Below are 27,618 nucleotides of genomic sequence, written 5' to 3'. Positions count from 1 at the left end.
TGGCTTCATGGGTGATGTTATGGAAAAATGAATGCGCTATTGTGCCACATGAGCCGCTTATAAACCTCCCTTCCCTTAAAGCTGCAGACTGTGATATTTAATGTAGATTCCGCCATTCCAGATGGGTCACCTGTGTTCATTATTCCAACGCTGTGATGAATTTTTAAAATAACCCTTAAAAAACCTCATTGTAATCCTGACTTCTCCCATTACTTAAGTTTCCGTGCTGCCTCGGCTACCCCATCTCCACTGAAGCGTGCACCAGCATATGGCCGCCGCCACACAAAGCTAGCGCAGGAGGCCGCGCGCTCTGCACCTCCACCCGTCTTTCATTACTCTTCTATCGCCCCCACCCGCCTCCATCTCCCCAGCAGCCCTGCTGACCAGCTGGCTGCTGCCAGGGTGTCACTTTCCTGGCTCACGAGGAGGCGAGGAGAGCATATAGTGTTTTTTTTTTTTTTTATCATCATGTGATGGTGTCTCACGGTGCTCCGGGAAACTTGCCATATTCCGCGTTAAGAAGCTGAGCATGGTGCCGCAGCGGGCCATCCAGGCGGCTCGAGACGCAGACCTCGCCGCTCTGAGGAGTCTAGCATCTTCCGGTCAGCTCTCACCTGCTATCTGCGATGCCCAAGGTGCGGGTCCGGTTCACCACGCCGCAAGGTGTGGACGCCTGGACTGCCTGCAGCTCCTGGTGAGCGACCTCGGGCTTCCTGCGGACTCACGAGCCTCAAACGGGGCAACGGCGGCGCACGATGCGGCAGCTACTGGTAACATCCGGGAGTTGCAGTGGCTCGTGGAGCGAGGAGGCTGCAGCGTTGAGGTATGTCTAGTTTTAGTATTTAGAAAGAAAAGACCTGAAGAGGAATTAAGTATGAGCTTCAGGCCTTAAGGCAGTGGCGCCAAAAAGTGGGTATGAGCTACATGCTCATAGGGGCGCAGTTGTGTGAAGGATATGATCAATAACTGAAGAACACTGATTAGGCGCCTCTCTGTGTCATTGCTACCTAGTAAAATGTGCGACTGAAGGCCTGCAAAGCTCAGGTAGTGTCCTGTGTTAGCATGAGAAGAGCTTACTGTCATGATTTGGTTGGGCTTCCCCAGGCAGGTTAGGTCAAGGCCTGATGTGATGAGGCTGGTGAAGGTCATGACCCAGGAGCCAGAGGTCACGGTGTGGTTTAATCTTACACTTGTCATCCAGATGGGTGCTGTAAACTAAGTGCTTCTCTGCTCAGTTAATTTTTTTTGACTATTCCTGCTTCCAGTTGAACTGATCAGTAAATGCTACATCAAAACTTACAGCTTTTGTTAATGTTTTTAAAGTTTCAAAAAGCTAGCTTTGTACATTTCGTGTTACCCATTGAATGCATTAATTACCATATCAATAGCTGTGTGTTTATAAATGTTAATTTCAGTAAACTTCAAATGTAAATTATGGTCACATCCTTAATCTTATTCCTTGACACAGAGTGCATTGCAAAATTATTCAGTTGAAACTTTTTCACATTTTGTCACATCAGTAGAAATGAATCAACATTTTCTATTCAGATTTTCTTTGACAGGCCAACACAAAGCATGACTACTACGAAGTGTAGCTTCCATTTGTGTTCAGCCTTTCTCTGATCCCCCTACATAAAAACTAGTACGACCACTTGTCTTCAGAAGTCACCTAATTTCTAAATTAAGTCACCCAGTGCATTGTTTGATCTACAGTGGGGACAGTGAAGCTGCTAGGAGTTTTTGTTTGTAAAAATCTTTGAAAACCATATTTGAATTTTGTGTCAGTCAGAGACACAATTCTAATAACTTACATGGAACCTTAACATGTCGTTATATTGTATTATTACTTGATTGTTCGTTTCAATACTTGTATCCTAAAAAGCCGTTTCGTGGCTGCAGGTTGTAATCAGTACTGTACATGAACTTTTATTTATTTTTTAATGCATTACTAGCTGATTATGTAATATGTGTTGACTTCCTGTGGATCCACTTGCAGCAGTAGCAAGTCGAAATTATTTCCAGATGTCGGGTGCAAAGCCACCTCCTAAACATTCTTAACGACTGCACAGTTAAGTTTTTATTTGTTTCTTTTCCTCCAGAATTAGGAACTGTATCGACTCAAATTAAGATCTAGTTATATGCTTATTAACAGTAATAACATTCTGTGCTGCAGCTCTGGAAAGTAGCACATCCTCTGATCCTTTTATCTGTTGTAGTTTTGAGCTAATATTGGGGAGCGTTTGGCCTCAGTGATCTGGTTTGGCCTGCGTCTTCTTCAGCAGGTCTCTGTGACTCTTTTCCAGGACGGCGACGCGGCGGGAGCCACGGCTCTTCACCTGGCAGCTCGGTTTGGCCGTGTGGAGGTGACTGAGTGGCTCCTGTCGGTTGGAGGAGTGGCCACTGCTCAGACTACCTGTGGAGCGGTACCAGCTCACTACGCGGCAGCCAACGGGGGTCTCACCTGTCTCCAGCTTCTCCTCCAGGAGGCGCCCAGGTGAGGATTGTGTGTTTCCAACCACGCTGCAGCATTCTGTGGTCCAGACTTTAACGAGGTGTTCAAAGACTTATGGAAATCCAGGACCCTGATGCAGTCTTGATAATTCTGGGGAGAAAAACATTTTTTAATGATTTTCCCCCCAAAAAATCCTCATTCCAGGATTTAGAAGATATAAATCTGCATTTGTAAACAACAAAGCTTTCTAAACATCGATTTGTTGAGGTCAAATTCTTTGATGCAGGATGAGAGTGCAGCCCACACTGGGCCGTGCTCTGTTTCAGTGGACATGACCTCCCAGTGACCCCAGCGGGTGATAGCCTGTCATCAGGTCCAACTGATGAAGTGAAAGGATGAGTTTCAGGAGAAAGAGAGAGAGAGAGGCTGCTGTGAGGTGGCAGGTTGGAGGATAACTTTCCCCTTTTTTTAAACAATTCTTTCTGTTTTATGTTTCTGCAAAGCCTTTTGTAGAAACATAAAAGTCTGATTTCAGTCCAGTCATCTGATGTGGAGTCATCTGTATGGCTGCTTTAAAAGCATGCTGGTTAATGAAGTTCATCCTCACACTTTGAATCCCTGTTGTTTTCCTTTACCAAACATCACTTTGCTTTTGTTGATGAATAATTGAGCACAGTTGCTGAATAAAGATGAGTCAGAGCCTTAAAGTATATTCATCTCGTTGCAGTAGCCTGATCTCACAATGACACATGTAAATCCAACCTTGATAGCTGCAGTAGGTAACTTACAAAAATACATATTTGTTAAAACTGTCACCATGTCTTAACAGTATAATATGAGACAAATAATCTGTATTATTGCGCCTCTCCTGGTCAGAAACAACCAATCAGAGCCAGGAAGAAGGACTTTGTGCTATCAATCAACAGGTACACACTGTAAATGTGCTAACGGGGAAGAAACCACTTAGGAAAACGTTTCTCTGCCATCATGCTAGCAAAGCTAACTAGCCTGAGCATTCACGGCGGGCTCCATTGCGGTCAACCAGCTGTAGCGTCGCAGAGGGAAACGTTGATTGACAGCGCTAAGACCCTCCTCCTGGCTCTGATTGGTTGTTTCTGACAAAGCTGTGTATTGGTTGAGATCACAACAGAACCAGAGGGAGAAGGCAGAGGAGCTTTTCACAGATTATCTGTCTCATATAATATTATCACAACAGAGTGATAGTTTTAGCAAATATGTAAATAGAAAAAAAATACATATATATATATATATATATATATATATAACATTTTTTAAAGTTACATAGCGCAACTTTAATCTGAAATCATTTATTTAGTGGGGAAAAGGTTTATGCTAACATAACACCGCTTTTGGTAAATGACCAGTGGCAAAATTGTTCTGGAAGATGTATTTGATTAAATGTTACATGACTGTAGCTTACACAGAGAGGAGTTTTTGACCATTTGTCTTTGAACAATCCCAGGACTTCAAACTCCTCTCCTGTGTTCTGTTACTCCCAGTCTCTAGGGTTTAAGTCTGTGTTCTGACATGACTGTGAAAACAGAAGATTGTTTTGTGTCTTTTCAGCAGCTTCCATGTAGATTTGGCCAAATCCGTATTTTTGTACAAGTCTCATTAATGACGTTTTGCTTCAACCCATAAACCAAACACCCATTTGGGTTTGTTCCTGAAAACTCAATCTCAGTCTCATATGACCAAACCACATGAATTCAGTTAAAGCTCAATGGAGTTTGGCAAACTGAACATGGCCACCTTTTTAATGCTAGGACAGAAAATTTTGTTGTTTTTTTCTGGCATCCCTCCAAGAAGCTGGCATGTAGATAGCGTTTAATGGTTATTAGGTAGACTTGGGGACTCCAACGTGCCACTCTTTGCTGTGGTTCTCTAACTGTGAGATTTTTGCCCCTCCCTTGCCTTCCTGCTCCGTGTGGTGGCAACATAAATATGGCTCTTTATCCAGCCTTGTGGCCAGAGAAATGGGCCTCTGTGTCACATCATATTTATACCCCAGAGAAACAGAATTAGAAGTTCCAAGAAGCTCTAAACACGTTTTTAAAAAGCTTTTATTGAAAATGATTGAGTTTTATGATAGTTATATGACTGCTTTATTGGTAATTTTTTTATTGATTTATTTTTTTCACTTAAGCTTTTCTTACCACTGAATAAATGTAGTGAAAATTAGACTTGGATTTTATTACTATCACTATTGTGATTATGTGATTCTCATTCTGCTTAGCAACCCAGAACAGGAACATTTAGTTTGCGTACTTCACTCAACCCAGAACAGGAATCAAACCTTTAGTTAGAGTGAAATAGATCCAGAGAATATCGCTCAACCAGAGCAGGAATGGGAACAAAGTTAGAATCCAGACAAACTCTTATTAGTTTATCTAGAGAAAACACTCATTACTTTAGACCAACATTATCAGAGCAAGAATCTAGAGAAACTACTAGTTTGTAAATCACAGACTACTTGTTCTTAAACATGGAACTATGCTTTTTTGTTTTCTTTTTTCATCTTTTGCTCTTTTCTTTGGTTGTTTTGTTGTATTTCCTTGTAATTAATGTAAAGCAGCCTTGTTGCTGAAAATGTGCAATATAAATAAAATGACTTTACCTTGTGTTTAGTTTGAGATCATGATCCTGCTAAATTTATTTGAAGGCTTTTTACATCATGGTTCCCTTTGCTACCCTCCAATCCTCACCCTCTACAAGCCTGTAATGATGAACAACAGAGTTTACTGAACACAAAAGGGGAATATTTTAGGATGGCTCTGGTCTCCTCATCTCTTAAAAATAGATGCATGGATTTAGAGTGGAGGTGGGCGATGTGGACTTAAAGTTTTCTTATGATATTTTGCGATACTTTTGTGATTACACTAAACGTGACGATAAGAACTAGTCATTAGATTTTTTTTTAGGTAAATGTATGACTGTCTCACAAACACAAAAGGTGCTCTTGAAAAACATTTCTGTTTGCGATGTGTTTATTTAGGCTCCACTCACATAGAGAAGTGTGATTTGTATCACTAAGCTTCACACATTAGCTGTTTTTTTTTTTTCAAAAAAGAATAGTACCACTAACAATATTGACAATAATCATTAACTGAAATTTATTCTGACAACAGTAAATCAACATTCTTCTCATGACAAGAAATGTTTCACGATAAATGATCAATTTGGAGCGCATATGTAGATATCTGTACTCCCAACCTGAATCCCATCAGTTTTTCCATTTGTGAAGCACCTAAACATAATACTTCTGTCTCTTTAAATAGCTTTACTTCTACGAAAAGCATACATTTGTAATTTTCATGATAGTTTTTGGTTCCTGTTGCTACAGTAACTGCGCTGTCCGTGTTCTGGCTGCAGGTGTGTGAACCGGCAGACGGCCACGGGGGCCACGCCGCTGTACCTGGCCTGCCAGGAGGGGCACCTGCATGTGGCACGGTACCTTGTGACAGACCGCGGGGGCGACGTCCACCTGACGGCCTACGACGGCATGACGTGCCTTCACGCCGCCGCTCACATGGGCCGCCAGGCTGTGGTGGACTGGCTGGTCAGTGCTGGGGATTTCTCTTGCCGTTCTCTGAAGAGGTCCTTGTAGTTGTTGTTGTTGCTGCTGCTGGCTTGGTCTGAGCTGCGTTTTTGTGAATTTTCTAATTCAGGTGACCTGCACCGATGTGGGTTTGTCCTGCCAAGACAGGGAAGGAGCAACTGCTATGCACTTTGCCGCCAGCAGGGGGCACCATTGCATCTTGGAGAAGCTACTCCACGTGGGTTCTAAAGTCATCAGAGATTTCTGGGGAGGGACCCCTCTTCATGATGCTGCAGAGAACGGGGAGCTGGAAGTTAGACTAAGCTGTTTATTTATTTGCTGGCACAATTTAAAAGAGAGGGAGGGAAAAACAAGCATTTTTATTTGTATTGTTATTTTCTTCTCTGCTGATGTTGTCTCATTTGATTTCTCAGAGCTGTAAGATCCTGTTGGCCAACGGAGCGAACCCCACAGAGGAGGATATTGATGGGTTCACAGCAGCAGACTTAGCAGAGTACAACGGGCACTCTGAATGTGCCAGGTACCTTCGTGCCATAGAGAAGAACGTAAGCTCAGCTGCGGATTTCAGCGCAGCTTCATTTCCTTTGCCTAATTTATGTTTTTAAACACAAACAGACGTGGGCAGAGTCGCCAAACAATGTATCACCATATTTTTACTCAAGTAGACGTACAAAGTAGTATACAAAAAAAAAAAACTTGTGTAAGGTTAAACAAGTTCTTGGTAAGTACAGGGTACATGTTTTGAGATCATGATTTAATTATTCAAAATTATGATTACATCATTATTCAAAATTATGATTACATCATTTTGAATAATTGCTTCAAAATTATTTTTAAAAAATTATGTTGTGCAAATTCTTAAGACTAAAGTAAAACAAATACATGTAGATAACTTATTTACAAAATAAGAAATTCAACTGTACACCTTCCTAAATATTTTTCTAAGTAAAACTAATGAAACTGACATTTACAGTGTACACATGTATGTTAGACCAGGTTAATATACAAAGACTACTGTATCTTAGCTTGACCTTCAAATGGCACATCATGCTCAGCAGATGGAAAATAACAATGATGAAGCAAGAAGTCTCACTTTAACATAAACTGTAGGTGCATCTCATATCGGCCTGTCACGATAAATTTTGCTAGACGCAATCTTTATTGTGATAAATATTGTTTATTGTGATAAACAATTATATTGTTGTTTGGAGACCATTTTCAAGTAATATAATAGTAATAATGGCACAATGATGCAAGAACGCATCCCCCAGGATCAATAACCTTTACATTCTGATTGGAAGACTTTTTAAAAGTCCAAAACAAATAGAGAAAACAACAGAAACAGCAAATGAAATAAATTATGAAATCTCTGTAAACGAAGTTATCTTTCAAAAGAAGGGCTAGTTGAGACCAAAGCACCAGACTGACGACTTTTATCACTCAGGTTTAGGTGAAAAGAGAAAAATGATAAATATTTTGCAAATGAAAATGATTGAGTATCTTATGATGTATCATGCAAGTAACTGGTTTATTGTTTATTGTGACAGGCCTAGTGTCATGTATTTTTGGTTAAAACAAGCTTGTTCTGCATTCAGTAAAGTTGCTCGCTGTTGGTAAACAGAAATATTAGACTGTTGCCCTTCTGCTGCTTTCTGAGGGGATTTGAAGGAATATCAAACAAACAAAATGATTGGTATCCATTGGGTGACATATTCTAATATGTAAAATACTTTTAATTGAGAGACATGCTAATCGCTTTATTAGGTATGACTGTTCAATTGCTTCTTAGGAAAAGCAGCAACTCAGCCAATCACTTACCAATGCATTTAGGAATCTGGACATGGTGAAGATGACTTCCTGGAGTTTGAACTGAGGACCCACTGTAGACTGATTGGGTGGGAATGTTGAATGGATAATGATAACATCTCATAAATGTTTACATGTGATGCAAGTATTGAAAACTAGATAATAAAATCTATATTTTTTTTAGCTCTCAATCCATCAAAATTCATCTGTCTGAAGGGCACATAGTGTTTGTCAGGAAACCAAAGTGTGACTTCTGCAATAAAAGGGATGTAGTACGCAGACATATTCTCAGCAGTGGCGCAAAAAGTGGGTATGCAGCGCATGCAACGCATAGGGGCGCTGCACCAGAGGGGGCGTCAAAACCCTGTCTGGAGGGGGCGGCGCGCCGATTATGTGTTCGCATACACTTCAGCGCGCCCTTACGCTCCTTCACCTTGCGCCCATAACAGGGTAAATGTAGCGAGTTTTACCTTTCACGTGTCTTCGTCTTGAGGGTGGGGGAGAGGGTTTGAGCGAGCAAGCGTATGTTTTCTACGCTCCTTCACCCTGATGTACCTTCCTTCGAGAAGGGCGGGGTGGGCGGGCGCCGATTTATGTTTTCGCATCCACCTAAATAATATGTAGTTGCGACCCTGATTCTCAGATACACAATTGTAACACTTCTATTGGAAATGTAACAATTATACTTCATCTTGTCAAAATTACTGTGTATAGAAGAAACAAAAAAAAATTTTTTAGCAAGTTTGAGCATGTTGATCTTGTTTTAATCCAGTGGGCACATCGTGTTGGTCCTACATCTGTCTGCTGGTCAACCCAAGTATGTTGTGTATAAGCATACTTGTTTATGCACACGCATGTCATGGGCTGGTCTGAACAAACCCCTGATCTGTAGAGATTTATGCTCACAATCATCTCTCAGGCTAACAGAGAACGGCCTGAAAAAGAGAGACGATATCCAGTGAGGGGCTTGTTGACCTCAGAGGTCACCTGACACCCACAGCCTACCTGAGTTTTGTTGCTGACCATGTCCAGCTCTTTCTGAATGCGGTGCACACATCTTCTGATAACTTCTTCCACCAGGCTGATACATTGTGTCACAAAGCTCCAATCGCCTGAAACTGGTGTGTTGAAAATGATGGTGAGGTCGCTGTACTCCAGTGACCTCCAGTGTTACCAAATCTCAGCGTCATAGAGCATCTTTTGACCTGACTGAACTGGGGACATTTTGCAACTTTCCAAACTGGATATTACACTAATTACCTAATTCTGCGATCCAGTTACCTGGGAAATGGGAACTCAGGGCTGGATTTGACATCAGACCCGAGGTGTTCTGGTTAAGAAGACATGGTTTCCACATGGTGACACCCATAAAAATTGTTAGCAGCAGCTTTTACGAACACTGTTTGTAAAAGCTACAAACAACGCTTGTTTGTAGCCTTTACAAACAAACATTTCCATAAAATAAAACACTTTATTTTATGGAAAATAAAGTGTTGGCTTTATTTTCCATAAGCAAACACTACCTTTAACGTGTTCAGTTGAGAGTAACAGGCTGTAACATTGATTTCAGACGCTCTCTTCCATGTGTGTCTTGTGAAACCAACACGTTTCCTCCACAGTTTACAACTGTTGATGGAGCGGCCATATTGAAAAGCTGCCTTATAAGTCCTAACTGGAGATAGTCAGTTGCTTGCAGTTTCCCAGTGGGAAATCTGACTTTGGAGGATGTTTCAGTTGATTTTTATTTTTTGTTTTTTTAATCGGGAAAGTCTGAATTTCCCAGCTCCGAGTACAACTGGAGTGCAGGATTATCATTAGAAAAAAAATTCTTTATATTTCTAAGTGTAAAAAATCTTTTGCCCTTAGCGCCCCCACCCACCGTCAAACAGAAACAGCTGCCAATAGCTGAAATGCTAGGCTAACTGCAATCTGATTCTGCTTCCCGTCCTTCACCTGAGTCTTCTTTGGCTTCGACGTGAAACAAATCAGCGCTCCGAACGGGGAATGGTGGTGGGGGGAGGCCGGTCAACAGCAAACATCTGGAAAGTCTTGAAGCCTCCGTGAATCATTTTCTTAATTTGTAACATGCATTTGATTCGGGCCGGGCCTGTCACTCCGCTGAACTGCTCCCTTCCACTCTGCTTGATTGCGCTGCTCTCGGTTTAAGAGCTCTAAGAGAATGAAGGATGAAGGCTTTTGTGTTTAATAAGGCATTACAGGCCACAATGGCGTGTGATCAGGAGGAGATCCATTCCTCTCTGTTTGCCTCAGAGGGCTTTATGGGATTAGCTCTGGTGTGCGGGAAGCACAACGCTTGTTAATGAGATGAATATTTTAGTGGTAACAGCTTGACGTGAGATTCGTGTTTCTTTCTAAATGCTGATGATGAATTCGAATGGAGGATTACAACCGATTATGACATCAAGGTTGCAGCTCGTTGCCCTGATTTTGAACAGTATCCTTCAATCCCCACACCGGTACGCTTGCAAAAGTATTCACATCTCAATAGCTTTTTTCTCATTTCCTCATGTTCCAAGTTCAAATGTCAAAGTATTTTGTTGCGATTTGTCCGTTTGATGAATGCAAGGAAGAACCAATTGTGTACTTTTGCCTGTCCCATCTCAAGAAAAAAAAAATTGTCTGTACAGCATGATGCTGCAGTCAGTTGGGTTTGTGTGGTCAGCGGGTCAAAAAGTTCAATTTTGGTTTTAATAGACAAGAGCGACTTTCTTCTCTCCACACATCAGCGAAAGTCAAATTTGCAAATTGACGGTGTCATTTTAAAAAACTTGCTTTAACAAAATGTAAAAATATCAAACACTGTGGAAAGGTACAAGGTAACCACAGGTGCACTCCAACGGAATCCATAAATAAGTCAGCTGAGAAGGTTAGCACTCCTCTGTGAAGAGGATGATGATGATGATGGTGAATCGGTGAGGCGTAGCTGCCGTGGCTCCAATTCACAAACAATTCACCCCCCCATATAAACAATGGGAGCTAATTAGCACAGGGGCCGCTGTGGCGTCAGCGGCGGTCGGAGCTGCCGCTACCTGAGGGCCTATCGGTTACCACTCTCCTGCGGCTCAGGTGGAGGGCCCAGGGGCCGAGCCTGATACGGGATCTGCCGGCTTATGTTTCAGTGTTTTCACCGCTCTGATGCCTGGAACCAGGAACTTAATCCCTCAGAGTACCAAGGAGAGCAGGATGCCATCGGCTTCAAACGCTCGTCTGATCCTCTGTGTCATGTGTTCTTCTTTCTTTTTTTATTCCAGTGACTTGGAAGTGTTATGATGGTCACCTCTGGGGACTGAGTGTAGTTGGTAGACTGTAGGGTGTATCATGTTTCTTGGCTGTGTGTTGGTTGAAGTGGATACAAAAGCTTGATGTTAACAAAGAGGTCATCTTGACTGCGGACCTTTAAGTAATAGTAGGCGGGTTTGACTCTTTGTGATATGAAGGGAGCAGACTCTGTAATGCTTTAGAAGGTGGCTGATCTCATTTTGGCGCAACACTGCAAAACCACAAAATCACCCCAAGTATTTGTGGTCTAGTTTTTTGTTTAAATATCTTAGTACACTTGAAAAAAGACAAAATTAACTTACAAATAACTATTCATTATTGTCTTAAAACACGCTCCTATTTTTTACTATAAAGTTAATCTGTTAGTTTTGTCTTGTTTCAAGTGTACTATTTGCACTAGAAACTGGACCAAAACTACTTGGTAAGATTTTGTGTTTTTGCAGTGCATCTCTAAATCTGGAGACAGAAACAACAGAGGGTTGTCTGTATACGTTCCTGTTAGAATCTGCTCTGTCTGTCCTGAGTTTGCATCTCATCAACGGCTCCAATCAGATAAACATCAGCAGCAGTGTGAAGCTTTTCTTCACACAAAAATATAGGACGCAATTTTAGTCAACCTACTTACTCCAATACCTCTATGTAAAATCTAAGGATGTTTTCACACCTGATAGTTTGGTAGATTTGGTTTGATTAGGGACCAAAATTGCAACATTTGCTACATTTCCAGCTGGCGAGGTTTGCTTTCACACTACACTGTGTCAAACGATCCATACTAATTGAAAAACATTACCTCCTCGCCTGTGGTGGTGCTGCAGCAAGAACTACTGAACGAATCGAAGAAAAACCTCCGAAAAAAACCAACAACTTCCTTCTTCACAATTAGCAGCTTCTCCCAGTAGTGCTAGACTTGCACATTTATTTTGGCTCTGCTGACGCAGAATGCCTCGCACTGTAATCCACTTCCTGCTTATATGCATTCAAACTGTGCCAGAGTTTACTTCAACTGAACCGAGTCCGCAGCCTTTAGGTGGACCAGAGTTCACTTCTTTGGTCTGCATTAGAGCTCCGTTGTGCATTCACACCTCCTCAAACGAACTGGACTTTTTTGACAGCGAGCTAAACAGGGCTGGTGTGAATGCAAGTTCAAACCTACCAAGACATGACCTTTTACCCCAAATGATGGGCTATGAAGGAGAACATTAATCAAAGAAGCAGTCGACAGGGCCGTTGTAAATCCTCCAGATTTACAACTGCAGAGATCCAAAGCTCAGGTGGAAGAGACTTTTGACTACAAAAAAACGGTCTTTATGGAAGAGTGGCAAGAAATAAGTAATTGCTGAAAAAAAGCCAACAGAAGTACTGTTTTCAGTTTGCCACAAAGCATTGTAGGTCGGGGGAGAAGGCGATTTAGTCAGATGAGAAGGAAATAAGTTTTTTACCTTTCCTTCAAAAAGCAAACGTGCATTCAAAACACACAACCCAATAAGCCACATTGAGATCTGTGGCTGTAGCAAACGCTTGCATTTTAAACACTTGTATTTTATAAATTTTATTTAATTCAATGCAGAAATGACTTTTCATACAATTACATGTATAAATCAGGACAGGAAAAAAAAGAACTGGAAGAACATTTCCGTACGACAAAGACTTTGTGACCGCAACATTCACATGATTCATTCAAGATTCACCGAGATCGTAATCTGACAGAATGCTCATTGTTTGCTCTAAAGTTTCACATCAGTTTCACTTGGATCAGTTTTTCCATCACGTTTACTCAATGTTTAGCCAAATACGACCACGCTTTACTTTGCTTTATAGCATGAAAAAGGAAAAGCAAAATTTCTTTTCCACTGTGATGTTTAACCTTTCGGGACAAATTCTTCAGGTTCTCATCAGGTCTTTGAATTCTGTATATAATCTAACGGCCAAAGACAACCATACATAACATGCTACATGTTGTAGTTTACAAAATCCCTAACTCTAAAAGCTCTTACTGCTTCCATCTGGGGGTCAATAGCAGCCAGGTGCTGCTAATCAAATGCACTTCATCATATCACCACCAATCATAAACACATGTATAGAATCAGAGGTTTTGCCTGAATGCAGCACTGCAACAGTCAGCTGTGGGTTAACGCAAGATGGAAAGACAACAACAACAACAAAAAAACTGGTGCAAAAGGCCATTTTCCTACTATCTGGAATCAGTCGCTCTGCAGAGACAAGAATCTCCTCTCAGACCTTACTTGGCTCATGTTAGCATGTTGTTCTTACAATCGTAAAAAGTGTCATCGAGTGTGATTTGTTTGGCGCGGTTGTCAGGAGAAAGGCTTTCATTCTCGAAGTAGAACATGGAAGTGTCGCATTTCATCTTCAGAAACCGCAAGACCTACACCGCTGGAGCCAAAGTGGAAATGTTTGGTCAGATTCGACAGCAACACATTTGGAGAAAACCAAAGTAGATGTTAATGCGAACACCCCATACTAACTGGAAAGCATTTGGGCTGATGATTTGAGCTGTGCAGCCAAAGACGCTGGACAATCATTCAGTCACTAATTGAATCGTAAAAGTTTCAATTAAAATGCGAGGCCATCTGCGTGACAGCTGAAGCCTGGTGCAAACCTTTTTCTTGAAATAGCACAAAGATCCAAAATGCAGCGTCAAAACTGCAGCAGAATCGCAGACAAAGTGTTGCGATGGGCCAATGCAACACATGGTTACAACAAGTTATAGAGCCCTCACAGGATGATGAGGCCATCATCATTTTTCTTTGTGCGGATGTTGTTTCCAGGGTGATGCATGATGTTAGGGTTCCCCCACACGTTGAGCGTTGCATGTTGGCCAAACACATTATTTTTGGACCTATTTCACCAGATTCTCCTTCTACAAGCCTCCGCAACAACAGTCAGTCTGTGGGATGAAAATGGTTGGCGACCACCATTTTGGTAGCTGACTTCTATCATACTACCACTGAATATTCATGTTGCTTTCTTCCAACGATGACTTTCTTTCTTTATTCCACTTTAGACCATATTTGTGAAGTGTGTGAACAGTTCAAACATCCATTACATATGGATGGGCTGCTTTTTATCAATGACACCTTGATGACATAAAAACCTCTGAAGGCAGTTGGTTGTGCACTGGATTTTTTTTAAGGGTATCAGAGTTATCGGGCTGAATAGAAGTAAATTATTTTTCTTTTGTGAAGGCCGACTACTTGGTGCAAAATCTCGATAAAGTATGCTAAGGTTTGTAGTTTGAACTTGGCTTAATGTCAATTATATTCAAGTTGCTGTGAAAACATAAATGGTCCCAACATGCCATTGCTGGCAGTACTAGGAATGCTGAAACAAGGTCAGATGGATAAGCATTACCCGCTTTAGTGTGGACTATTTGTGTTCACCGGGAGCTGTTGGAAAAACACCACCTGAGTGCACGAGGATAAAATGTCTTATTTTCCAGCTGCTCTTCCGCTGATACTTCCCGTCGTGCTACAACACGGCCATTTGTCTGTCCATGCATTAGTGACATTACCAGCCACCCAATCCCGCCGTTTAATTATTAACGCCACTCTCCAATCGGTTTATTGTTTATTACCTGACGGCTCTTGGCCACTGGTCGAGATGCTGGAGAGGGTTTTAAACAAGTGGTCCGAGGTCAACGAGGCAGTGTCACGTCGGCAGCGCGGGAGTGACCCCCTCGGACGTCCGGGCCGCCTGAGTTTGTGCCTGACGGGCTGTCGGCCGGTGTGGAGAGCAGCGTCAGGTCGGTAAATTCCCCGTAGATCGCTGTGAGTTTGCTTTTATTTAATTTTATTTTTTTGTCTTATTTTCCCTCATTCTCTCTGAGTGGTAGGAAGTGACTAGCCAGGCTGAGTAATTATTTTTCTGAAATGAAAGGAAAGTTTTGTACACTCTGTCCACGAGGCCTGAACTGGCAGATGTCTTGGCAGCGCTTTGCCTACTTTCTGATCAGTTATTGCCTGTTACGGTTAGGCATGACTAATACAACAGGCTTATTGCTGTACTTTATTTTGTGATTGTTGACTTTTGCGTGGACTTTTGCTTTCCTGTTGAGGCCTGTAACCGTTTTTTTTTTGTCGTTTTTTTTAGATTCGACATTTTCATCCAGAGTGATTAGAGTTTTCCATCGAAGGCAGAAGTAATGAATTAAATTTATTTCTCATTCATCTCCCGGTGACAGATGCAAATAATGTTGTAAGTGTTGGCAAAACACATTGTCAGTTATTAGCCTCGCAAGCATTTACCTCGGCTTAGGGAACCTGAGCGCTTGCTGCCATGCGAGAGGGAATGTATTTACACTATAGTGCTTTGTGTATAATGCACACCCAGTGTATACATTCCAGGTTGCAATTTATCACCGGGAATTGCGACGACTTTTACATGGAAACAGGTTGCTTTAAAAGACTGACTCCAGTGCTGCTTTACATGTCGTGTCTTTTAAGTACACATGGTGTTCTGAAACACTTAAGCTCTCGTGTGGCTCGCCCTTTTGGGAGTGAAGATTACTGTTTCTGCATGCAAGACAATGAGACAGCACTGTTTCCTAACTCTTGGCTGCTAATCCGCGGAGATCGCGGTCTCTCTCTCTCTCTCTCTCTCTCTCTCTCTCTCGTCTTCAGCCGAGGGAGAGTGGCTCCGAGCCAATTGCAGGCTATCTGTAGCTGCGTGGCAACTGTGATGGAGTGCTGATGAAAACCAAATGTTTTCTGGCCAACGAGTCCAATTAAACGCGCACACACGGCTCAGGCGCTGCTTTCGGGACATTGAACTGTTACGAGAAGGGTCACAAGGCCTCCTCCCCACCCTTTTCCCAGACCGTAATGTTGTTTATCTATTTGTGGATTGCACAACTTCTGGGAAGTTTGTCTCTCCGCCTAAGCAGTGTCACAGCATATTTTATGTAGCTCCACATCAAAGTGCCGAGCGAGAGGAAATGGCAGGACCACCTCTTGGACATAAAGCACAACAGCATGCAGCAGCATATTAGGTGGGCCTTTGATGTTTTTGGTTGCTAATAATGTCCTTAGAGAGCTGAATTTGATTTGCATTGTGTATGGAGCGCATTAAGACAATGCAGGTTCATTAAAGGGAGCCTAAATGTTTCCATACACCCTACATCCTCCCTGGAGCGGTGTGAATGCTGCCACTTATTCACGCTCCCTTACTACACTCCTTTTGTTCTTTTCTTTTACAGAGGATGTCTGCAGGACTTAACATGGCACCTTCCATTATGACTCTTAAACTTTAGCTTTGCCTGGGAAGATTTTCTTCTGCTTCTTCTGCTTGGTCTTTGTTTTAGTGAAATAATGTTCAGACTAATGTTATTTTTGGTAGCCAGTAAAACAGAAAATTATCTCCCCACATTTCTCCGCCACAAATTTTGTCAAGAATTGACTTCACTTGATTAGAGAACTGCCTACACAAATTTTCACTGACAGCTGGAGCCAGTTTTTTCCACTCTTTTTTTCTTCTTCCATATTTCACCAGTTTGTTAGATCTTCTGAATAACAAATTGTCTAGCCATAATTATGTCAGGATATTCAATAATGAAACATTGAGGTCTAATAATGAGATACCTAACCTTGATGCTTAATGTCATCAACCCAATCACTGAGCTTTGGTTATGAAAAGACAAAAGAAGGAGACCATGATTGGATTGAGATTGTCACCAGATGGCACTTGAGAATATTGAATACATACTGAATACCCTAATCAGGATTCCCCTCATGTCATTTAATAATAAGCATTTGCCAATATTGAGTCCAGATTTGATACCCTGTTAAAATCTAAACCATGCGCTTAAAAATAGTGGCTTTAAAGTTCAGCAAAACGGCTCCAAGTTTCATCAGTAATGCTGTTGATGTTACAGACAGTTTGTAGCAAAATGCTACACCAAGTAAGGCTAGAATGTAGAAACATATTTTACCTGTTGGCAATGCTGAGACTTATGGCCAGTTTCAATAATGTAGAAACATTTTCTGAAAGGATTCTTTCTAATAAAGATCCTAAAATTTCAACATGTTACAGTGGAACAGCATTTTCTTTGTTTCACAAGGGCAGGAGGGTGGGGATCCAAGCTAGACCTCAGACCGACATAACTCAGCATTGAGGCTACCAACTTGCTAATTTCTAAATAAATAATATTAGCTTATACCAGTTCTCAAGAAATGAACCTAAAACCACATAGTAGTAAAAGGTGCCAGACTACAGCTGTAAAGATGCTTCAGTAAAGTTGTATTGCTTTATCAGAAAAAACCCAGTGTTGCTACAGTATTGAAAATACCAAGAATAGTTCTCTTACTATTGTTATCGAGTTGGAAATTTTAGTACTGTAACAATCCTACATGATTCAGAGGAAGCTGAAGCAGTCAATACTGTCTGTCTTATTTTGTAGATTTTTCTAAACGGTAGCACGATTGAGTAGGAAAACCCAGAGTCATTAGCTTGACAAATAAATGCATGCAGCCTGAAACACTTGCACACAAAAATATGATGTGATTTTAAGAAATTGTCTGCAGAAATTGTGGCTCCTTGCTAGGGTTGCTGCAGACAATCAGAGGCAATAGCTTAGTGAGAGAGAGATGGTCTGGTTTCATTTAAAAACAATCCAGTCTCAAGTAGCGGATCGAAACATTTCTAAAAGACACCGAAGACAAAAAGAGGATTTCGTTTTTTTTTACAGAAGCACTATCTGAAAGTTTAGGCTGTAGAATAGAGAAATTATTTGGCTAATAGAACCTTTAGTTGATCCTTCATCTTTGTGTCAGTTATTTAGATAATGTCCTAATATTAGTGTAACCCCATAAACAAACAGCAGTGACTAGAGTCTAATCCTTACCTTTATGATCTGAGCCACATTGTAGTTTTCTGATTGTCCATATTTTCATGGTTTGATACGTGTAGGCGTTGTGGACGGACAGATCCATTGAGGTTCTCGCTCCAGCAGAGGAAGACAGCAAGGTGAAGCCGACTGTGTTGTTTTCACGCAGCACAGAGGACTACTACGGGAGCCTGAGCAAGGAGTGCAGAGACAGTCACATGGATAGTTTGAAGGTAAACACTGAGGTTCTTTCCATTTCTTTCGCAATTACTAAATTAAAACAACCTAAAACCTGATCTTTCAAGCAACCTGAGTGTGAGGAGCCACCAGAGGCTAGATACCCTCAGCCTCCGTTACCTTCTGCTGCAGAGAGAAGCACAGCAAGGAGACTAGAGCAAGTTCAGATCGCTGCGTCTGGTAAGGCAAACATCTCTTTATCTTGATTAATAACTCTTTGAGCAAAGTAGTGGGGGTGTGGGGAATGGTACTGTTTAATACTTGGTGTCTATGCTTAATCTGCAATGAAAAGTGATTAGAGCATGAAGTACATTTGATTTATCTTGCAGTTATTAAAGGTTTTAATCAATCCGAGGCAGCTGGGAGTGAGAGAAGTGCCTCGGCTGATAAGACAGCGTTTCCTGATACGAACCTCCTGGCTGAGAAAAAACTCCTGGGTGACATGAAAAACATTAAATCGCTGAAAGACTCAGGGATGTCGGGAGTTTTTACAGGACAAGCGGTAAGTTCACCACTCTATTATACAGTTCAAATAATCTGAGCACACTCCTGTTACTCTCAGGATTTTCTAAATTTATTTCCTATTTATGAAGAGCGAGATATTCTTTTGATTTAGATAGTTTAAATTTAAAACTTAAGTTTTCCATCTGAATTTTATTAATAACACACTGCACTGCATGCCAAGATATACAAGTGTTTTTGCTAAGAGTTTTTTGTTTTTTTGGGGGGGTGGGGGGAGGACATTTTTTTGCAAACACAATCTGATGTAGCTATTTTTGACTTTCGGCACATATTCAACTTGAGAAAGGTGCAACCCCTATCAATAGATTACAGGAAAACCTGGCTCCTTGGAAGGAATTACAGATTCATGAGGGTGTTTATGCACCACGTCCTACCATTTTTCTTGCTTTCTTGCCAGAGCAAGATGGTGGTCCTTCCCACTGAGGAGGCTAACCTGTCAGACATCGACTATCTGGTGCCCACCCACGACGAGACAGGTCAGCCCATAGCTGAGTGGAAAAGGCAGGTCATGGTGAGGCAACTGCAGGCACGACTGCTGGACGAAGAAGACCAGAGGAGGAAGGTAACGTCATCACCCACATCCACTAGCGCTTCATAAGTTATATTTAATTCAAAAGCTACTAACATTCACACTGATGGTTCAGATATTGAGGTATGTTATTGTCCACAATCAGCAAAAATCTATTTTATTCAGAAGGTCTTTTTCTTCTTTGATAAAGCAAGGTTAGCTTACATTTAGCTTGTTTAAATTAGGACTTGACAAATGAGGCACTGCAGCAGAAGAACCTTGTCTTAAAAAAACAGTGGTTGTTTTGTCAGAACAGCTCATCAATTTCAAAAGAAAAATTACTTATGAAACATACTTATGAGATGGACCAGCAAGGTTCTAGAGATAGAATAGGTAACAGCAGGGGCACCTGCAGGATGCTATCGGAGGGTACACACAAAGCTATCATTGCACTTAATCCTCACGAATGCAGCCGCGTCCCTGACACGCAAAAACCAAACACGCACGCACCCACACACACACGCACGCACACACACCCACACACGCACCCACACACCCACCCACACACACACACACACAGATATGATAGGATCCCAATGCGCATGACACAGAGTCAGAAACGGAGATTCGCAGGTTCAGGTGGTGTGTCTGAGACTTCCAGAGGTGGAGGTTTTCTTAATTTCTACTCTTTTGGACAAATTTAACTTTCTCAGTGCAATGTGACGCTGGGGAAGAGAGCGGCAGATGTCACGGTCGGTCGATGGAGACGGGATGGGGTGTCACTGTATAATCACATTTAACTTACAGAAAGAGCACCAAGTCGCCAAGTAAAAGTAAACTGTCCAATAACATTTAAGTTCAGGATGGACATGTGCTCACCTCCACAGACGCACGCAGATGTGGGCTACGTCCAGGATATTTTGGCACAAAAGACAATTTTTATTTTATTCCAAAATTTTTTGAATAGCAAAGGGAAAACACAATAAAAAATGCAATAACTATAATATTTACTTTCTTTAATCAAAGGAAAATCTCAAGATACGTGCATACAGCCATACAGTTGCAGGCGCCCCGTATAACAACACATACTGTGGCTCTTACACATTCTGTACATATCCTGGTTAAAAATAAAATGCTGTCGTAACCTTGCTTTTTTATAGCCTTAAGCTAAAGCTCTGTTGAAGCCATTTCTATTTCAGCCATTTTTATTTTCACATTCCGTCTAGATCACACTTGGCTTCAATTGTAGCGAATGTGATGAACCTGAGATAAAGTTCAGCCATTTAGAAGGAATTTTTTGGGGTAGTTGCTCATTTTCACTGTTTAACTCAAGCAATAAGCTGCAGAAAATCTGTAAAGCTTGTACAATGATCACATTGTACAAAGGTATCAGTCAGGATAAGAGGAAAAAAAGCAATTTCACAGCATCTAACACAAAAACACACAAGGTCCTATCGTCCTATCTCACTGCAATTGTGGGTCTTGCATGGACTTCTGTTGATTTATGCCGCCTAACCTGAACATTTCCCCTGAACCTAACATAAGCTAAATTTTCTTCAGATGGATAAAGTTTTGAGCAATCAGTTTAGACCCAAAACCTTCAGGGATCTGGCTAGAACTGTCAGCATGACCGAGTCCAAGCATACATCCAAATCCACAAAAGAAGGATTTCATTAGAGGTAAAGTTAGTTATGGAACGGCCTAGCCAAGGTACAGAGCTAAATCTCTGTGGTCACACAATTAGTGCTCTCTGTTCAAGTCTAGATGTGGGATACTGACAGACTCCTACCAAAGAAAACTGAATCCTGAAATCATATCCAAACGGGCTTCAACAAAGTATTAATTAACAGTGGTTATGCAACCAGGTTGCTGCAACTTTCTTCCCCAAGAGATTTGCTTTTCAGTGGAACCGTTTTATCATAGTCTTGATTTTTATTTTTTCATTACATGTCAAGCTAGGAAAAATGAGTCTCAGTGTATTATTTATAGTTGGAGATGTCATGATGGCTGGAGTGCTCTAAACTTTGGCACACCTGATGGGCAGAACTGGTCAGCAGTAACTGGAAATGTTCAAGTATGTTGTTGCAACAGAAAGTCAGAAAGCAGAAACTCAAAGCAAATCTTCACAGTTTATATGCAGCTTGGAGTTATCTTGTCCAAATATAAAGAAAGTCAGAAATAATTGTCAATTTCAATAAAACCAGTGTCCTTTGTTTAATTTGAGCCCCTTAAAAGAACTTCTGTTTGAGTCTTTGTTGGTGATATATATATATATATATATATATATATATATATATATATATATATATATATATATATATATATATATATATATATATAATCTAATAGTGCAGCCATTGCATCGTGGAATTGAGATATAAAACTGGAAAAAGTGATTTTAACTGTTGAGTCTGATCTATGTTTATGTATTGGTGTGGACAAATTTACTGACACTGCTGGAAAACAGTGTAAGAAACCTTTAAATGAATTCATCTTTGCATTGCAGTAACCCAGATGTACAGTGGAAATAAAAAAATTAAAAAAAACATTATGCCATTGAATTTAATTATTCAGTGGGGGAAAGAAATGTGATTTGCGACAATAGTTGGTACCCCTATCAATCCTCTTAAACCAAACGTAGCTGAATATTTTTTCACAAAGTCTTCACAACAGCCAACAACAGGGCACCTAGTTGAGTGATGACAGAAAAAAAATCCCTTTGTGTCCCACCATCAAAAATGTAAACATGTATAGTTTGTATAATTTGTCAGCATTACAAATTATATAAATTACTGACAAAATTATGTTTTAGTCAGATGAGATTGACTGAGTTTATCCGGTCTAGCGGACTCTACCAGTGAGCTAAGAATGAGCCTTTCGGTCCTTTAAATGTTCAGAAACATCTGGTCAAATTACAACTAGTATGTTGTTGGAGACCAAATCAAGCTTATTCTATGGCAATCTCAATCCATAGATCTACCATATTTTCTGCACTATAAAGCGCACCTAAAAACCTTCAACTTCCTCAAAAGCCGACAGTGCGCCTTACAATCCGGTGCGCCTTATATATGGACCAATATTGAGCCACAACAGGTCTAGCAACTGCGGTAAGCAACCACCGACTTCATTTTCGCCCGTAGAAGAAGCGTGCGGTGCATGCTAGGATAGTTGTCAGAACGCTGGTTTGTTAATAAAGTTTGACTGACCTATTTACCTACCGACCTGATAATCAGGTCGTCTGCAGGTCATTTAGCACCACGTTCTCCACGAACATGCTGTGCGCAAATGGAGAAGGGTGACCATCGTCCAGCCCAGTCGCGGAAGGCTCTCCTCGCTGACCGGAGTCAAACTGTTTTGTTGACATTCTTTATGTCAACAAAGTGGCTTTAGACATTCATCCTTTAGTGCAGCTCCATCTAGTGGATGTATAACGTAACTCCAACCTCTACTGTAGCGTCTATTCTATGCGCCTTATAATCCGGTGCGCCTTATAGTGCGGAGAATACGGTAAGTCCTGCAGAAAATCTCTGGGTCTGAGCTGCAGAATGTCATCATGTGAAATGTTATAGGAGGGGAGTACGTGCTGTCCTGTTGGCAAAATGGTTTTTGTGCAAAGCATTTCCAGAATGGGTACTAATAGCTTTGCTCCTACGGATGTTTCTTGAAACATAAAATAAAAATTGCGTGAGAATATGCTACTGCGGTAAAAAGAAAAAATATATATTTTAAGACCTCTTACTGAACTTGGACAGGTTTGCCCACTTCTGTACTTAAATCTAAATGAGAAATTCCTGCCACAAGTATTGTCAGTAGTGTGCATGGTAATTTCTAATTCTGCTGACAATTGTAAGTCTTTGCTTTATATAGCACTGCTATTCAAAATACAAGTCTAGCCCCCAGGAGAAATATTTCCAACTACTACTTCATCTGTTTTACCACGTTAATCCCTTTATTAGTAATGTTTGATTTGTCTGTCGTTTAAATCTTCCTCATTGCGTCGCCTAAACAAATAGCTTTTGACCCTGTTCAGACTATGATGAGAAAAGCACAAATTGTGCTGTGACTTTGTAATGCTGTTTTATATCTGCATTACATCTACATTAAAGTCGCCGTTTATTTTTAATTGCTCGTAACAAATCATTCACACATAACGCATTGTGAGTCGAGTCATATTTTTGAGGTTTGGATGAGAGCTGTATAGCCGTTTTACTGTATCATTACTGTTCTCCCTCACATGCCAAATCATTTAAAATGTTTGACGGGCGTTATAATAATATCCCCTGTATTCATCTGCCTGCTGTTTGCCTCTTCTTTTACAGGAAAGCGGGAGCAGATATGCCAAAGTCAGCTGGAGGTACTCCCAAGCCCACAATGCCATCCTGGGACCCTCTGGTGAGCTGCTGACAGAGGATGACCTCATCTATCTGGAGCAGCAGATTGCCAATGTCTCTCTTCAGAGGAACTGCGCAGGTTATGAGCTGGAGCTGGCCCGCCTCGCTGAGGAGCTCAGGCACATCCTCCCGGCTCCCATAGTCAACATCACTGTCAACACCCAGTTCAGGAACTTCAAGAGCCAAGTTCCCCTACCTGTTTGGTGTGGCCGGATCTCAGGCATCGTAAAAAGCATGTCTCTGCTCATGACCAACCTGACAGACCAGCCCTACTGTAAGATGCCCAACACTGAACTCATCACTGTGTTTTCTCAGGCACCAGACAGACAGATCTCCAACAGGGTGCGCAGGGAGAGCATCGAGGACGAAATCCATCAATTCGGAGTGTCTGTGAGGACTTTGAGGTCAAATTTCGAGAAACAGAACACATCTTTGTCGGATCACCAAGAGGAGAGTGTTGCATTCTGTCCCTCCGCGCAGCTTGACAATGCGCACCTCGACAAACAGCTGAGAGAGTTGAAACCGGCTGCTGAAGCAGACCAGAACAGCGACTCTGGTATTGACAATGACGAGAGTGTCCCGGATGTTCAGGAAACAATCAGCCTTAGAAAGGAGCGCATAGTGGTCCTGTTCTTAGGTCACTGGAAAAAGTCTGCATACGCAGTGACGTTGAAGAGCAGGGATGCGGTCGAAAGGAAGATGAGCAACGGAAACCCAGAGAGCCATGATGAGTATGGTTCTGGTCGAAGAGGCAGCGCAGAAAGTGACGAGTCCGTTATGATGAACAGTTCACTGGGACATTTCTTTAAACAGAGAAGTGCCGTCAACAAAATGATGGGAAACTGGAGGAAAATGATCTCCAGTGTCCCTTCCAGACAGATACGCAGGTAAGGCTGGATGACATAAAAACATCCCCAGTGTTCAGTAGAAATTATTCTACAATGGTACCGGTACTTAAGCACTTCTTCATTTCTGCACTGGGTATGGGGCAATGCAAAAGTATACTCTTTTATATTTGTAACATTACAACCACAAGTGCAACTTTTTCACTATGACTTGATGAGATAGCCTGACATGAAGAAGTGGGTAGTTGTGAAGTAGACGGAAAATGTCTGCAGCATGATGTTGCCACCACAAAGTTTCCCTTTGGGGACGGTATGTTCACACTCAGTAATGTGCAGTGTTTGTTTTTTTACCACTCATCATTTTGCATGTGGGCCAGTAGGTTAGGTTTTGGTCTGCTATTCCCTGGATACATTCTTCGAAATGTTTGGCTGGTGGTCAACTGGAAACAGGACTTCTTCTGGTTTTTCTGCCTATTCTGGCCTTTCCATATAGGCCAGAATAGGCATAGGTTTCATATCTCAAGGATGTATTCACCCAAATATCTGACATACCTACTCTAGCTCCAAGACTGACCCATGACTTGCATGTTTCTAGTTATTCACTCATTTGGTGACACCTAGAGGGTATGCTGAAACACTGTTGAAGATATCGAAACAATTGTTGTACACTCAGCATGCATTTTTATCCACGAGTTTATCAAATAAATAAATAAATAAATAACAAGCAATCACATGCAATATATTAATCAATAAATAACCTACAAGTGAGTGCAGAAAAAAATTGAATCAATTAGCACAGACTTTGCTACTGTAAAGCCTGATGACAACAGGCAGAAATTACTTTCTGTGGTGCTCTGTGGTAAATAAATGGAAATAAATGTAGTTGTAGTAGTAATCTTGGAGTACTACTACTATTAGTAACAGTAGTAGTAGTAAAAGCAGCAGTAGTATTAATAGTACTAGTAGCAGCAGAGCAGTACTACTACTAGGAGTAGTAGTAGAATTAGTAGTAATACTAGTGTTAGTAGTAGCAACAGAACTCATAATTATAGTATTAGTAGCAGTTGTAATAGCAGTATTAATAGAACTATTAGCAGTGTTAATAGTAATATATAAGTAGCCACATCAGTATTAGTAGTAGCAGTATTAGCAGCAGCAGTAGTATTAGCAGTAGAATTAGTAGCAGCAGTAGCAGTATTAGCAGCAGCATGAGTAGTATTACCAGTAGCATCGTCATGAGCAGCAGTATTAGTATTAGCAGCAGCAGTATTAGCAGAAATAGTAGTTCTGCTACTTCTGCTACATGACAAACTTTCAAAACAGTTTTTAGGATACCACATTAAACTTTTTAGAATAATTAACCATGACATTTCTGCATCTAGCTGTATGTGTTTTTGTTTTGTAACACATCAGCAATTTTGGGGGGAAAGAAAAAAAAAGAAAACTTCACTCCCTTCATTTGAGTGCAGTTGCCAGTGATGTCTTGTGTGGTCTTGTTTGAGAAAGCAGCACATTCATTTAACCACACTGCAGTTGACATCAGCATGAATGAGCAGCACACATGCAAACATCTTGTGGTTTATTAACCAGAAGGAGGGCCTGAGTGATCAAATTATGACTTGCATGTTATCTTTAACTTATGAGTAGAGTGATTTTGTTAGAATGGCCTGGGGTGATATAAAAAAATCTGGGTTTTTGAGGTGTAGTAGCATTTGACATACAGTCTTTATGGGCTGCTGTCCAGACATCATTTCAGAATAGGTTTACTGTCTGATGACAGCAAATAATAATAAAAAAAATATTTAAGTGGGAGCAGTTATCTTGGGAATTTGGCTGGATTACAGTGTAACAAAGTTCAGAAATTCAGAAAGACACAAACAGATGTGGCACCATGTGGAATACAAATGCTAAGCTGCTAAGATGTTTTTTTTATGTATTGAGTTTAATGGCTGCAAATTTATTCCACATTTTTATTTTCTCCAAAATTGATCTAATATTGAACCATGTGGAGAAAGCAACGAATCAAGTTTCATGCTCATGGTGGCCAATATAGTACTATTATCCATCATTTTATCATTCTTTATATGACTGTAAATCTCACATTTCAACTTTTATCTACTGTAAGAAAGAAAATATTTTGAAATCACGACCTATGCCTTTAGAAAACAAGCACTATGCCCATGTTAAATTAATGATTGAATATTAAAAAAAGCGCTACTATATGAAAAAAACAAACATTCCTTAACAGTCCTTAACAATCTTGTGATGTTTTCCACAGGCTCCACAGGCAGAAGGCCCTCTTCTCCCCGGAGCAGTTCCTACCTCGTCTGGACGGGGTGCCAGTCGACTACGACAGCCTGACCCTGGATCTCTTCATGCTGGGCTACTTTCACATCCTGGAGTTGGATCTCCCTGTGGATGAGAGGAAAATGAGGCACTTGCTGTGCTTTGAGGTTTTCGACCGTTTGGGGACGTTCCCCTGGGAGACGATCAGAGAGTTTCACAAGGCCGTCGTGCAGGACATTGAGGCTGGGAACCGTGAGTGGAAGGACGGCTTTGAGGACATTAAAGTGAAATTCTTTGGAAACGCTGTGAGTGAATCTGAACACACGTCCAATGTGGTGAAACCCAGCCTCCCAGAGGTTAGACAGGTCCCTAAAGTCATCGTTCAAACACCTACGCCTGATGAGAACATGCTCTACGGCGGAACTGATATCTCCAGTTTCAGCAATGAAGAAATATGTCAGTACATCGATCGTAGTTTTGCTTTTTGGAAAGAGAAAGAGGCAGAGATCTTTGATTTTGAGTAGTTTACTGTATCTTTTTTAATTTTTTGTATGCTTTGTAGTAAAAGGTAACATGAATTATAAAATAACTTGTTTCTATTAAAGAACATGTTCTACAGTTTAGAGAGAAAGCGTTTTTTTCTGGTTTCTTTAATTACGACAGGTAATGTCATGTTTTCTTTAATTCTATTGAATATTGTTGGATGTGATCTAATTTGTACAATTTTTATACACTTTTACTGCACTGTGGTTTAGCAATTAAACATCAACGAATTTCAGAAGTATGTGTAATATTTTATTTGCAACTTAACATTAAACCTCAAGTATCAAACAAACAACATCAACACAAC

At 41.0% G+C, this 27,618-nt stretch overlaps 1 protein-coding gene across 2 annotated transcripts; it reads left to right on the top strand.

The window, feature by feature from the left end:
- Positions 1–99: 99 nt before the first annotated feature.
- espnla (espin like a) lies at positions 100–27,618 on the top strand. 2 transcript variants are annotated; one of them, XM_081606633.1, is made up of 11 exons: positions 100–823; positions 2,304–2,494; positions 5,846–6,032; positions 6,142–6,249; positions 6,446–6,577; positions 18,063–18,212; positions 18,285–18,396; positions 18,546–18,718; positions 19,136–19,300; positions 23,566–24,524; positions 26,761–27,618. In XM_081606633.1, the coding sequence occupies exons 1-11, from the start codon at positions 530–532 to the stop codon at positions 27,290–27,292; spliced, it is 3,003 nt and encodes a 1,000-aa protein (XP_081462759.1). In that variant the 5' UTR covers positions 100–529; the 3' UTR covers positions 27,293–27,618. The 2 variants fall into 2 exon arrangements, with proteins under 2 accessions (XP_081462759.1, XP_008405927.2); XM_008407705.3 differs by having other exon boundaries at positions 6,142–6,324.

The sequence above is a fragment of the Poecilia reticulata genome, chromosome 4 (assembly GCF_904066995.2).
Source record: "Poecilia reticulata chromosome 4, P_reticulata-male-v2, whole genome shotgun sequence".
In the NCBI taxonomy this organism is placed as follows: domain Eukaryota; kingdom Metazoa; phylum Chordata; class Actinopteri; order Cyprinodontiformes; family Poeciliidae; genus Poecilia; species Poecilia reticulata.
The sequence above is the reverse complement of the archived record's forward strand: the minus strand, read 5'-3'. Positions and strand labels throughout refer to the sequence as shown.